The 14,783-nt window shown below is 36.0% G+C and overlaps 1 protein-coding gene across 1 annotated transcript in view; it reads right to left on the bottom strand.

Annotated features, from left to right (window-relative positions):
* The window catches only part of sik2a (salt-inducible kinase 2a), a 29,148-nt gene extending 14,574 nt beyond the window's left edge, over window positions 1–14,574 (bottom strand). Inside the window, exons 1-6 of the mRNA XM_065284143.1 lie at window positions 14,219–14,574; window positions 13,191–13,307; window positions 11,775–11,838; window positions 8,821–8,982; window positions 1,802–1,926; window positions 1,428–1,551 (exon numbers count right to left, since the gene is read on the bottom strand). Coding sequence (XP_065140215.1) covers window positions 1,428–1,551; window positions 1,802–1,926; window positions 8,821–8,982; window positions 11,775–11,838; window positions 13,191–13,307; window positions 14,219–14,356 — 730 coding nt within the window. The 5' untranslated portion in view covers window positions 14,357–14,574. The remainder of the gene's footprint in view (window positions 1–1,427; window positions 1,552–1,801; window positions 1,927–8,820; window positions 8,983–11,774; window positions 11,839–13,190; window positions 13,308–14,218) is intronic.
* Between the last annotated feature and the right edge of the window lie 209 nt (window positions 14,575–14,783).

Genomic DNA, 14,783 nt, shown 5'->3' with positions numbered 1-14,783 from the left:
TATTCAGTATACTCACCCTCAAGCAATACAAGATACCTATGTCCATCATCTTTCAGACACATTAGAAATTATTTCAGTAAATGTCCTTGCTTTTTCAATCTAATGGCAGAAAACAGGGATCAAGGAACAACTTCTGACTTTGAACCCCCCAAAAAGTGCATTCATCCTTCTTAGAAGTAATCCACAGGGCTCCAGGGAGTCTTTTTCGGGTGATCAATGCGATATATTAAGAAAAATATCTGTTGTTTTAACTTTATAACTTTTTTAACTGTAATAACTAACTATATCAGACACCATATCAGACTTCACAGTGTACCCATGGCAACGAATGCTCACTACGCTAAAACTCTCTTGTGAATAGCATGAGTCCAAGATGGCGGCATTACTGGAAGCTAGTTATTGGGTCAATGACATGACATTAATTATTTTGTTTCCGTATGGTTCAATTAAATGTAAAAGGGTTAAAATTTCAAAATACATTTGCAGATTAATTGCATACATTTTTTTTTTTTTGAGGACCAAGTCTAAAATTTCTGGTTTTATTTCATTTTGAAAGAATATTTGGGAGATAATTGCAAAAATGTCAATTGGTCTAACCAGTATTTTTTAAATGAAAATATAAATATCTTCAAAAAAAATGTGGAATAAAATATAATCATCTAGTTTAGTGTAAATTGATTTTTTACATACATTTTTACATCATTTGTCAAAGATTATTTAGAAAACAGAGCTGTTTTCAGGTTACAGTATGTCAGGACAAATATTACAAAAACACATTAAAATTTATAAATAATGAATACAATTTTTTTTAAATGATTTTTTTGATGATTACATTTACATGCCAACAAGGTGGATAAAATGATTAATATTTCTCATTCTTTGGCCCAATTGGCAGTTACACCATTTGACATTTTCAAGTCCATTCAGTCTTAACTTTCATAAAAATTGTGCAAATGTAATTTTTTTTTGCATAAAAGTAACATAAATACATTATGTTCATTGAAATAAACCTGATGAACCTTTTTTAAAAAGATTTTTGAATTTCTCATCTTTACAAACCGCATTTGTCACACTGACCCCATTACAGTTTATAAGAAATCTGGATTTTTGGATATCACATCGATCACCCCAGAAAACCTTTTTTTAACCCATTGGAGCCATGTCGATTACTTCTATGAAGGATGAATGCACTTTTTTGGGGTTTAAAGTCAGAAGTTGTTCCCCAATCTCTGTTTTCTACCATTATAAAGCTTGTCTTACATTTTAAAGCCAAATGTGCTCATCTAAAACATGATGGACACACGTATCTCCGATTGCTTAAGGGTGAGTAAATTATGGGGTAATTTTGATATTTGGCTGAAGTATCACTTTAATACAATTAAACTCCACCAGTATATATAACTGTCATTTTAAATATTAATGCTCACCTTCGCTCATGAAGTAGGGGATGCGGAAACGGCCCTCCAAGACCCTCTGTCTGAGGACAGGAAGACTGGGGCCGTCGAATGGAAGAGCGCCACACACCAACACATACAAAACCACCCCCATGCTCTGTATCACAGAGGAAAATCAATAACAATATATAAAACTCTAGCATTCAGGACAAACCCCTCACAAACCAGGAAATAATAATATTGATTTGTTGACGCAATCTAACAAATCAACAAATGGACCAATTTGGTAAGCAGTCTACGTTTCCTAATGATTCAATGCCATTACCAAAAATGGTACCCTCTTTTGTAAAAGTCACATCATCCATGTCAACTAAAAGCAGTCTATATATATTTTTAGAAGCTCTTACCCAGATGTCGAGTTGCGGACCCTCGTATTGCTGTCCCTCAAACACTTCTGGTGCCGCATACGGGGGGCTGCCACACCACGTGGTCAAAGGCTCACCGGGACGGAAGAAATTACCAAAGCCAAAATCTGCACCAGATTTGAATCATGTCAATGTCAGCTGAAACAATTCATTCTGCCACAGAAGTGCAAAAGCTGTTCACGTCCCTTACCCTAAGTATGAGCGATGCAACAGTGGCACTACTATCCAATTCAGCGCTATGCTTGCAATATGAAAAGTAATTACGACTAATCTGACAGATTTGGTCACTGGTGCAAACAAGCAATTGTACATATAAACCATCCAGATGGTTAAATAGATCCTGGCTGTGTCTCAGCTGTGATGGTGCTGGGTGTTTTGAAACAGGTGGTTTTTCACTGGCTGACTGTATGCAGGGTCTGTACTCACAGACCACCAGTGGCAATCACGTAGGTGGAATTGTGTAACATGAACCATATCATTTGTAGATTAATGGATCTACGTCACCGCTGACGCAGATTAATCATTGTTTGTGAGCTGGAATGTGAACTGAACTTGAGGCTGATATGATGTGATTGGGTCGCGCTGATTAAGCCGCATTTAGTTATCAATCACATTAATATAACCGTATAGATGATCTAAGCAGAAAAGATCAAGAATAAAATCAACCAGAATCAACGCAGAGCAAACTTGAATATCTCAGGCCCTGTCCACAAATACACCGTAGCTTTTTCAATGCGGTTTGACTGTCCGTCCACATGCAAACGCAGTATCAGGTGACTGAACCCGAACATTTATGAAAACTCCTGCTAGGATGAAGATTTTCAGAAATCCCGGTGTAGGCGGTGAAACCAGAGTGACAACGTTGTTCGTGCCGAGGCGAGAGTGCAATGGCTTCTGATTGGCCAAAATATACGATTTTGTATAAAATGTGTAAAGTATAAGTATAAAATGTATAAGTATGTATAAAATATAAAATTAAATTTTTGCAGTTGAAATTATATTTTATTTTAATCTTTCAAATATTTTATGTTTACAGGCTTGTTCCCAATATGATGTAAATATATATATATAAATGTAAGGCAATATATTATTATTATTATTAAAATGACTTTACGGTTAGGGATATATCGTCATCATTCATTATGGTGTTTCCGTGTTCCTGTGGATGCTGAGATTTTTTTTTAACGGATGGAAAAACTTTTTATAAAAATACCCGTGTACTTGCCCATACGGCAAAACATACATTTTCTGGTCAAAAATATGTTTAAATATATGCTCAATAAATTTTGTAGAAAATAAAGCTTAATTAAATATATATTTGAAAATATATTTATTAGTTTTAACCTTTATAAATTAACATATATTTCAAAATGTATTTCAGGGGCAACAAATACATTTCTAATTTTACAACCCATACAACAAAACATATATTATATTTCAAAATATATATTTATTTAAATATTTCAAAATATACAAAAATGGCCAAAAATATATTGATGAAAATGGTGAAAATATATATATATTGGTATATCAATATATTGATATATTGGTGAAAATAACATTTTTATAAACAAATTTCAAAAAATATTTCAGCACATATATTTTTTGGCCATTTTTTGTATATTTTGAAATATATTTAACATTTTATTTGAAATATATTTTTTTGCTGTATGGGTGTGGAAATTCATGTATATTACTTTTGGGGGAAGTTTCTCGGACAGGGATTAGACTAGTCCTAGACTAAAAAAAGCTGTCTATACTGAAAACAACTTGCACTGACATATCTTAAAATACATCAATGCCTCTTGGTTTGGCTTAAAATGCACACAGGTAATGTTTTTATTAAGGCATGTTTTTTTTTAAACGAGTTATATTTTCTAATTAAACTAAGGCCTGCTGGCTTATGATAAACCACCCCTTGGCGTTTCAGTAGGATCTAATCCAGTGGTCTCCAACATGGTGCCCTGCGAGCACCAGGTTGCCCGCAGAAAGTCTGTGAGTCACCTGCCAAAGCCTCAATTATAATATTTATAATAATAGCCTCAATTGTAATATTTATAACTTTTTTTATAAAAACTTGGATTCTGTTGTGAATGTTAACATTTTAAACAATGATCAGTAAACATGTATGATGATAAAATCAAAGTTTTGAGTAGACTTTATAAAAAATCCTCCAGATATTATTTTCCATTGTGTTGCCCTTGCTCACAAAAAGGTTGGAGATCCCTGATCTCAAACTTTCTTCAGGTTTGCCAAGATAACAAAGTCTTAAATTAAGTCAAATTTAATCCACTTCTATTCAAAATAAACTTTTTGTAGGTTTGGTTACATGTCAAAATAACTTGCGAGATGTATGATAATCCATCATGTAAGCAAAGTCAACATTCATTACAAGGTATTTGGTTTCATTTATTTTATTTATTTTGGTGCTATGATTAGACGTCTATTAAATGTTCACAGACAGCCCAAATTATGCCTTTTTTGGCCTTGACGTCTTAGCTGTTTGGATGGATATTAGATGTTTTTTAAGATATATAAAAATAATAGCACTTTTTTGCATACATAGACTACATGATCATAAAATACAAAACGTGGTAATTTTGTTTTTACTAAACTACACCAAAATGAGCTTATCCTTATAAGCCTTATCTACATAATTTTAGTATTATTTTACTCCTATTGGCCATTATTGACAAATTTGTTTAAAAAAATGTATCATAAAGTGTACTTTAATAAAAGCATCAAAGTTTTTTTTTAATGAGATATACTTTGTAAAAGCAGTGCTGTGATAGCAAGCACTTCACATCTGTTATCTGTGTGCATGAGTGGCAGAATGTCGACGCCCTACAATGCAGCTTCAGTGTCTCTTCTGCAGCTTTGCTATGACATAAATACAGACAAACTGTCTGGCACAAGGCTTCACTCTCCGCTCAGTGACTGGTACTTATGAAACACAGCATGTAAGTCTCTCTGTCACCCGCCATTCCAGCTAGTGTCTTTGTACCACTGTCATTATTTTACATGAACACAATCCATTAACATTCCTGCAAAGGCAACAAACAAAAACGGATTGTTTTCTGCACAGATACAGATAACATCTGTGAATTTAGGTCAGATCAGTCGCTGGTATTTCAGTACGATATTTTGGTGCTCCGTTACGCATCCGCCTTAATGAATTCCGTTACGTATGCACGAGAGCTCGACTGATGTGTGAATTAAATTAGAGCAAATGAATTTACCTGCTCATCCAGACTTAATAGATATAATGGTAAACAAATTTAGCTTGCAGTCTTTGAAAGGAGGGCTCCAGGTCTGAGTTAATTATTTTTAATGAAACCATTTTAACTCAAAATTCGATATTGGAAATCTGTTGAAATCTACATTCAATATGAGGCACAGTACCACTATAAATGAAATACAAAAATGATATAAACTTAAAGGTATTGCAGAGGATTTTCTTTTTCCGGGTGGATCATCAAGACTATTGGTCCTCCGACCTGTCAATCAGGAGTGTTGCGCAATTGCATTTTTTTAAAAAGTGGAATTTTCTAAAATTCAAGAAAATCCTCCGCTAAACCTTTAAAATAATGGTTTTACTATAAGTATGTAGTGTACCAAGAGAATTACATGATTTGCTACATGAATGTGATGACAATCTATTATTCACAGAGATGCCATAGAAGAACCATTTTTGTTTCTCAAACCATTCAGTCAAGGGTTCTTAAATCTTTCCTCGCCATTAACAAGTTAACTCGTCAATTACGAGAAAACACTTCCTTGCCAATGATGAGTTTTTTTCCGGCAATCCGTAATTCCGCTATTATCCACCAGGTGGTGACCATTTATATATTTAAAGAAGAAAATTTTCTGGAAGGCAATAAACTTTTGTGAAAATCATAAAACAATGCTATGAGTTAAAAGAGTTAAAGAGTTAAAGGTTACTTTTAGAAGGATCTCTTGACAGAAATGCAAAATAATCTACATAACTGAATTATCAGGGGTGTATAAAGACATTACATAATGAACTGTATCGTTTTAATAACCTTAAAATGAGACGTTTTTTATCTACATACACCGTGGGTCCCCTTATATGGAAGTTGCCGTCATGTTTCTACAGTAGCCCTTAATGGACAAACGTTTTGTCACTACGCTGTCTCATGCTGCGTTCAGACCAGCCATAGTAGAGGCGTCAAGCGCAAGTGATTGCAATGTTAAGTCAATGTAAAGATGCGTTGACGTGCGTCTGGAGGTCTCACAGCGCGAATTAGGCATTTAGCGCCGCGCGGTAGACGCGATTCCGCCTAATTCACGGTCTAGTTCACGCGAATGGCGCAAATTGAGCGTTGCCGCGGCAAAGCCGTGAGTTGAAAATTTTTTACTTTGGCGGAAAAATGTGCCGCATTAACCAATCAGGAACTTGCTCTAGTAGTTACGTGATTACAGGAAGCGAGCAGAGTCACAAGAAGCCCCTTCTATGACACAAATTTCCACGTGAATGTCCCGATGAATAGAATTTTATGTGCGGCTTTCACGCGCGAATGAAGTGTTCAAGCGGCAAACTAGACGCAGTAGTTGGCGCCTTAAACTCGGCTGATGTGAACTCACGGTCAGACGATGACATGTTTGTCCTGTGGCATTTAGTAGGGGTGTAATGACGATCCATTGTGCAATCTTCTTTGCTATGCTCCTCAATGAATTACGGGGAAATGCCGCTACATCCGAAACCCAGAGGGCTCTCTTGTGCAGAAACTCAATATGTGCAGCTCCATGAAAAGTATAAGCTTATTTATATTGCTGTTCTTCAAACATTTTTAGGGATTTTCATGATAATTAAGAATATTTATAATGATTATATTTGACGAGTGTTGCTTTTTCAAATGCATGATATAAATATTAACCCAATGCTCTCGGCACATAATAAATGTGTGTCAAATAACTTTTAAACACATTGAATATACTTAATCCGGCCTTTGTTGGCAGAATCCGCTAAATGTTTTTACGAAGTCCTCTGCGTGCATTGACCATAAATAATATGTACAACTAGGGATCACATTCAAACTAGTGTCCCTGGAAGTACTTGGACCGGAATACAACAAAAATATGGCAGCCACAAGCATCACTGCTCCCCCTAATGTGTGGTTCAATTCTGACTCGTTGTTTGCATCTTTAATGATTTTGCAAGTGTTTATTATGTCTTGGCAAAAAAAGCTTGCATGCACTTAGAGGGATTTGCTGTGAAAGTCAATCAAATTTATTCAAAACCAATGAAATTACTAGGAAGTGACATTTGTGAAAATACAACATTTCAATTAATGACTAATAACTTAATAATAAATTATAGACTAATAATCAGACGCACTTAGAGTGTTTTAAATCTGAACTTCTCAAGTATTGAATAAATATGGGACCTTTTGTGAAACACGAAGGTTTCTCTAATGTTAAAAACTCTTTATGGAACCAAAAATGGTTCTTCTATGGGATCGTGTAGCAGCCTTATTTTTTTAAGATAGTTTGAATGCTTATGCTACATGTAATAAAATGTAAGTCCTAAATGCATCATACAAGTCACTTTGCAAATGACAATAGTGTCTCGAATAGTGTCTGCCAAATGATAAACTAGTCAATTCCCCACTAAACGGCTCTATAAAGGAAGTCCAGCCCCAAATACCATTAGCCAGAAGTCAACATAAACCACACATTCAGGAACATTGGTTACACTTAAAGTCAGTCCCTCCAGAAAAATGTGATTATGCGATCGCATGATTCAATGCATAATCAGCCAAAGTTTGCATATTTATGCGGCAGCCACATTTTTTTTTAAATACACCGCACTTTCGTTGCATAAATTGCTAATTTCTGCGCGCAAAATATGCGGGGCATGATTTCATAATCCCCGCATTTTCGTAGCAAAAAGTCACGTATATCTTAGCAGAAAGTTGAAAAATTTTGCATTTACGTTACACAAGCACAACCATGTCCCCTGTTGCCATGGGAACGTTATGAAGTGACGTAATTAAGCGACGTTAACATCAATGAAAAGCTGAAAAAGAAAGTTTCCGCAATTTTCTAAGTTTCCACAATTTCATCGCATAAAAATCCAGAAATGTTCCGCATATTCCATCGCATTTTTTAAGAAAACGTGTCGCAAGATCAAAGATTTTTGCCTATAACAATCACAAAAAACTCTGCATTTTTCTGGAAGGACTGTGAAGTCTCCTTTACATATAAAGCAAGGATAGTAAAAGGCATTTAAACAAAATTATACAAATCATTTAAAAGCATGCAGGTGACACCTTAACTTCACTTTAATAAAATAAAGGTGCAACAAAAGATTTTTCACAGTGATGCTATAAAAGAACCATTTTGTTTCCTCAAAGAACCATTCAGTCAAAGGTTCTTAATAAAGTCATTACGTTCTTACCTTTGTATAGTCTAATGCCGGGCTCACACTACAGGATTTTTTAAATTCGGCCCTATTATGAAGTCTGGTTGCAGCACACGCATAAGGAGAATCTTGTCTGATATTCTTTTCTTAAATCTTAAACATGCTCACACTACAAGATTTTATAATCATGGCATATACAGGATATTATTAATATAATCTTACCAGATGGAACACTTCAAAATGGCTCTTCTATGGCATCACGTAGCACCTTTTTTAACTCTTTCCCCGCCATTGACGAGTAAATTCGTCAATTAAAAGAAAACGCTTGCCTGCCAATGAAGAGCCATTTTTGCAATTATCTCAGCTTTTTGCTCAAAATCTGGTGTTTTTTGATGAAACCTTCTGTGAGTTCTTTTATTTGACATATTGTATATTTATATATTTAAGAAGAACATTTTCTGGAAGACATTAAACTTTTGTGAAAATCATAAAATGCTAGTGCTGACAACTTTTTTTTTAAACGCTGGTGGGGAAAGAGTTAAGAGTAATCCCATTCTGTCCTTCATGGCACAAAATGCCCGCCCAGAGCTAAAATTAAAGATGGACCTTTTCTTACCTGCTATCTTGATATTCATGTGCGCATCCAGTAACAAGTTTTCGGCCTTCAGGTCCCTGTGAACAATGTTGCGCTCGTGGCAGAACTCCACCGCTGAGAGGATCTGCCAGAACTTCCTCCTCGCGTCAATCTCGCTGAGCCGCCCGCGGCTGGCCAGGTAGTCTGTGTTGCCAGACAGGGATCAGGTGTTATTGGGTCGTCATCTGCACATCCAGGCGACATGTCATAGAATTTTTAGTAGTTTGCGAGTACGAGGAGGGAGCAGGAAGGAAAATCATCTTTCACAGTAATTTTCATTCAAGTCCTGAGTCAGTGCTTTTTCAACTTCCGAGGATATCTGAGGTTTCTTTTATTGACGTTAGTAAAAAAATTCACGCCAAACAAGTGTAAACACTTAAGTAACTGTACTGAATGATACTTGAACATTATTTTGAGGAATTTTCAGGAAAGTAACTAAATACTTGAACTTTTACTAAATACATTTTTTAAGAAAAATATACTTTTCATTCCTCATCTAGATGTTAAAGGGACGCCCAAACTATACTCATTTAAATTTCTGGCACTCTTTAAACTAGTGAAGAAGTAACTAAAGCCTTACTTTTTCATGATATGATCATTCCATGGTGTTTGCTTTCTATTCATTACTATGGCATACTGCAGTGAATATGCAACCACCAGCGTTTCATTAAAATCTAAAACCCAACAAAAACAACCTAAGCAAGCAGAATATATTCATCCCCCTCGATACGTGCCACGAAAAGGCCAACCTGTCATCCTCAGCCGGCCATGCATTCAAAAAGGAAGCTGACTGTCAGTGATGCCGGGTTCAGATGTGAGTGAAGTACTGATAAAACAGCAGTCCCCTGATTTAATCAGCTGACACAAAACAGAGAGATGGCAGCTGCATGCGTATGCATGTATGCGTCACGCAGCCCATGTGTAAGAGACATGTTGGAGATCTCAAGGGATGTGCTGACTGTTCATACAGACGCTCGGTGAGGTTGTGCGGTGCATGCATAAATAGGATGGTATGATACTGAATTGACAGATGGTTGACGTCCCCATACATCACGAAGCATCATTTGTATACTGCAGGTATTGAGGAAATTATGTAATTTATAGTTATCTTTTTAAAATGGAAGCTTAAAGGATTACTCCACTTTCATAAAAAATCTGATAATTTACTCACCACCAAGGTGTACTTTTTGAAAGGGTACGGCGTTGACAAAAAGGGATAATTTTTTAACAATTTTTTCTTAGTTTATGCAGAAGTAGTATCTTAATGTTTTATTGCTGCATGACGTTTATTTGATATGTGAGCTACTACTACGAAATTATAGGAATAAAGTGACCCAAAAGACTCACACGTCAACACTGCTTTTTTGCCAGCAGTTGTCAGATCATATTCTCCCTCTTGCTTTTGTCTTTTGCCCCATAATGAGGCTATAAATCTCATTTACTGTCTTTCAAGTATGACTCCAGCGTAACTGCATGGGTCTGTTACGTGTGAGATGATGGTTTCCTTGGTCACGTAGGTTTCATGTGAAATACTAAGACCTTTTTCCATTACAGGTGACACACAGCTAATCATTATATATTTAAAATACATCTGCTGCTCATCTCATACATTTTTAAGCATCTGAATTGGTGTACAGATGAAGCATACTTTGATATACTGTAATATGATATTGGAATGTTAAAGGGGATATTTCACAAGACTTTTTTAAAGGTAAAAGTAAAGGTTTCGCTATAACACGTTAAAATTGCCACTTTGTAAGTGTGAGCAAAAATGTACCATTTTTTTGGTGTGTCCTTTTAAATGCAAATGTTAATTCTCGCAAAATTAGACTTATGAGGTGTCATGAAACATTTTGATAAAAAAGTAAGAGTATCAAAACAAGAAGCATACAGTTACAAACATCTCTTCATGTACTATTTTGCACATGATTTCAAATGACATCATTTTTTCCACATTTAAGGGGAAAATTTTTATTACCACAACGTGTCCATGACTGGATTTGGGTTCTTTGACATGAAAATATTTATAATTAAAAAATCTAAACAATAAAAAGCTTCAGTGCATGTTATACTATAAACATTTACAGTAAAGAAACATGTGGTGTTTGGTGATCATTGATAAATGTAGAGACAATAATAAGGAAAATAAATGCGTCCAAGAAAAATTTTCTCATCCTCCGCAACAATTTTCAATTATTATTTTAGCCCTCAAGGAACCATCAAGATGGCTACCAGGTAAGCAGTTCTTATTTTTTCTCTCCAGATAAAAGTTGAAATTTTGTTGGTCATAGTTCCTAGACAACTTTTTAGTTCTCATTACCGAAACATGAGTTTGTAAATGCATATATTTAATGTAATATCATGTTGCGGTTATGATCATTTTTGAAAATGATAATCTAAAAAAATTTAAATAATTCTATAGGAAATATTTTTTAAATCCTCTAAAAATAATGATTTTTAAGTTCAGACCTTAATCTTATATGTGCAAAAAAATGGCTTTAAGGGCTTTTTAAAAATTCTGATGCTGGACACTTTCTAAATCTGGATTTCATGAGAATCACCCTGATGAGTTGTCATGGTAGGATAGTGCAGATTTAGGGGCGGTATTATCCCCTTCTGACATCACAAGGCCTATTTTTTTTCACATGCCTCTTGCAGAGAATGGTTAATCTTTTTCACATTTTCTAGGTTGATAGAAAAAGTCAGATTTTCATGATATGTCTCCTTTAAAGCATTCAACCTATATAGCTCAACTGGCACAACCAGCACCAGCAATGCCAAGGTAATGGGTTTGATTTCCCAAAGCATGGGTGAAAACATCAGCCAAATGGGTAAATGTCAGATTTTATGCATGTAGCAGCCTGATGTGTATACGAATGAGAAAAACTGATTTTGCAATGATCCATCTGGAAATATAGGAAAACAGACACACTCACCAAATATCTCACCGTTCCTGGCATATTCTGTGACAAGATAAAGCATGTTTTTGGTCTCCATGACCTATTGAAGAGAGGAGATGTAAGTGTCACAATAAAACCTAAGATTCATGCGAGGATAACAATGCAATTAAAATCACAAAATATCAGCAAAAAACCTACACGCTTTTACGCGTGTAGGCACTTCCACCAGATGTTTACACGCTTTTTCACAATAAAGGGCCATCATGACTGTGACAGATGATTCACACATAATCAGTAATACTAATGTCACGCATATTATTTCATATACATAATTTTTCAGTAACCGTCTCTCAACAGCTCTCCTAGCTCTTAGTAGGTTTCATAAACACTAACAAAAGTGTACCATAGTACTACTATGTTTTTTTACCATTGCTTTACCATGTTTCTGGAAATTAGCTCTCGGGAATGCTCTGGAAAATGTTCAACCTGCCGCAAAGTGAACATGATGATGTACAGGCATTTTATCATTAAACCAAAACACACCCATTCAGAATTAAACAAGACCCTGTCACATTGCAAAGGGGTTCTGATCACCCGGTCAAGAAGTTTGGACACACTAATCCAGCTAAGAGTTTGCAACGGATGACGGATTTAAAGGAAGTTTATTTAACTAAGTTCGGGAGGAGCAGGGGCCATGCAATCCAACGAATCAGCCCAAAAGGGTCTCTATATATAGCCGTCCCTCACCTCCGTCCCACACTTGTACATCTATCCCAGTTAAAGGGGGGGGTGGTACTCTGTGTTTAGGCTAAGAGACGTCCCCCTTTATCACATTAACTTTTTGATTACATATTAATGCAAACTCGTGATGTAATCAAAAATATAAAATACGATTGAATGTATCCAATTATTTTGGCCACTCCATAATATCCCAATTTTTATATTATAGTTTTATTAAACTTTACGTTTATACTAAAATGTTATTAATATTACTATACTATTAACTATTAAACATTCATAACAAAGAATAATTATAGGCCCGTAATGTATACCAAATGATATTTCTATTTGTTACCACCACATTACTTTCACAGTGAAATGTTATTTTTGCCAGCTTGTGTGGTCCGGTGTCATTGTTTAGATGTCTATGAGTTAGTGATATTCCTGAAAGCCAGCTCTGTCACAGTATGACTACTAGTAGACGTCATGATTTGACCGCCGCTGCCGTGTTGTGTAACAGCGCAGGCAGCTGTTGATACTTCCAGCATTCAGGCCCAAAGTGACATAAAATCTTACATAACATAAAAGGCTAACCCTATAAAGCATTCAGCTTCAACATTCACCGAATTGGGGTCGGGTTTAAAAGACCTTCATCTCACAGGATACATAAGATTTGAAAAAATAAATAAATAAATCAGGAAGCACATGGCAATAATGATCACCCAGCAGTACCTGGTAAAGCTTGATGATGTGTGGATGGTCCAACAACTTCATGATTTCTACCTCTCTGTAGATCTTCTCCAGGTTCACAGCATCCAGCTGGGTTTTGTCGATGATCTTAATGGCCACCTGCAATACGGAAAATAAATGCAAGCAAATTCTTCTCAATCACCAGTAAAATAAATATTTAATTCAGTTATGCACTGAGATGCACTAACCGGAAAAAAAAACTAATCCAAATTTTACTCTTCTTGAGCCTTCAAAAGACCTTAAATGTTGCTTTTTCTATTTAATTAATCAGTTCACTAGTTAATACTACACCGTCAGAAAAAAGCACAAAAGCTGTCACCAGGACAGTACCCTTTAAAAAGGTCATAATATGTAGCATTTAGGTACAAAGGTGTACTTTATAAATAGTAACCCTAGTAACAGCTTTTGTATCTTTTTCCTGAGAGTGTATAGTGTATATTAACAAAGTGAATAATTACTATAACATACCACAGTATATTACAATTTACTAGGAAATACAAAAGTACACAACAGTATTTTACAGTAGGTGGTCTGTCTTGGCAAAACAGCATAAAGTGACACCTCACAAAATGATTTCTTGTAAATGCGCAATTGCAAAAGTTACACTTTCACTTCTGAATGTGAAATCAAGCTGCAAAACTTTTTTGCTTTTATCTGTCCTGATATTTAGCCCATGCGCAAAACCTAACAGTTTGCCGAGTAAGTTGACTGTCAATAATTGAACTATTACAGGTGGCAAGGACACAAGGACACATCTGACTATTTGAACAAAATACACCACATTACGCAATGCAAAATTTGGAAATGCGTAATCCATCTCAACAACGATCCATGCATGTGTTTAGCTATGATGCAGTTGCTACTGTATGCACTAGAGATCAAAGGTGACAGTATCTTATGCACATGCACCTTGCGCGTAAAAGATACAAATATATACAAATAATCTTAAAAAAAATCAAACTCAAATATAAGTTGGTTTCTTTGCACACTTTAAGTGTTTGTTTACTCACCTCTGATTTGGTGATGCGATGTCTCGCCAGCTTCACAACTGCAAAATTGCCTTTGCCCAGCGTGCGCTCGATATCATAAAATCCGACGCGAACCGGAGCGCGCTGCGACGCCGTTTGCTCTTGGACGGCCATGACCATAGTTTTCTATTGTGGGAATGATTTGGACAACTTCACCTGTTCGTTACGTGCAATTCAAGTGGCGGTATGTGTGATTTTGTGTCTAATGCCAAATGTGACTTGCAAAAGGGGCACATGGGTGCCAATGGCTCGTGCACATTTCTTCTTTCCCAGATAAGGTCTCTCTCTACATGAGTATGAAAGGCGAGCGCATTCCGCTCTGATGCTCGGCACGAGGAATGATGTGCTGGCGCTCGACATGCATTGACGTCAGTGCAGAAGCGATTTTTATAAAGGGGGCGGGTCCCACAAAGCGGCTTGAATGTGTCACCAAGACAACCTTATCCAGCGCGTATACGTCAATCAGCTGTTGGACTGACAAAGACAGGGAGGTTTGCGCAGGTTTGACCTCTAAATATGCACTGTGGTATATTATTTTGCACACAGG

Source organism: Paramisgurnus dabryanus, chromosome 5, assembly GCF_030506205.2.
Source record: "Paramisgurnus dabryanus chromosome 5, PD_genome_1.1, whole genome shotgun sequence".
NCBI classification, from domain to species: domain Eukaryota; kingdom Metazoa; phylum Chordata; class Actinopteri; order Cypriniformes; family Cobitidae; genus Paramisgurnus; species Paramisgurnus dabryanus.
The sequence above is the reverse complement of the archived record's forward strand: the minus strand, read 5'-3'. Positions and strand labels throughout refer to the sequence as shown.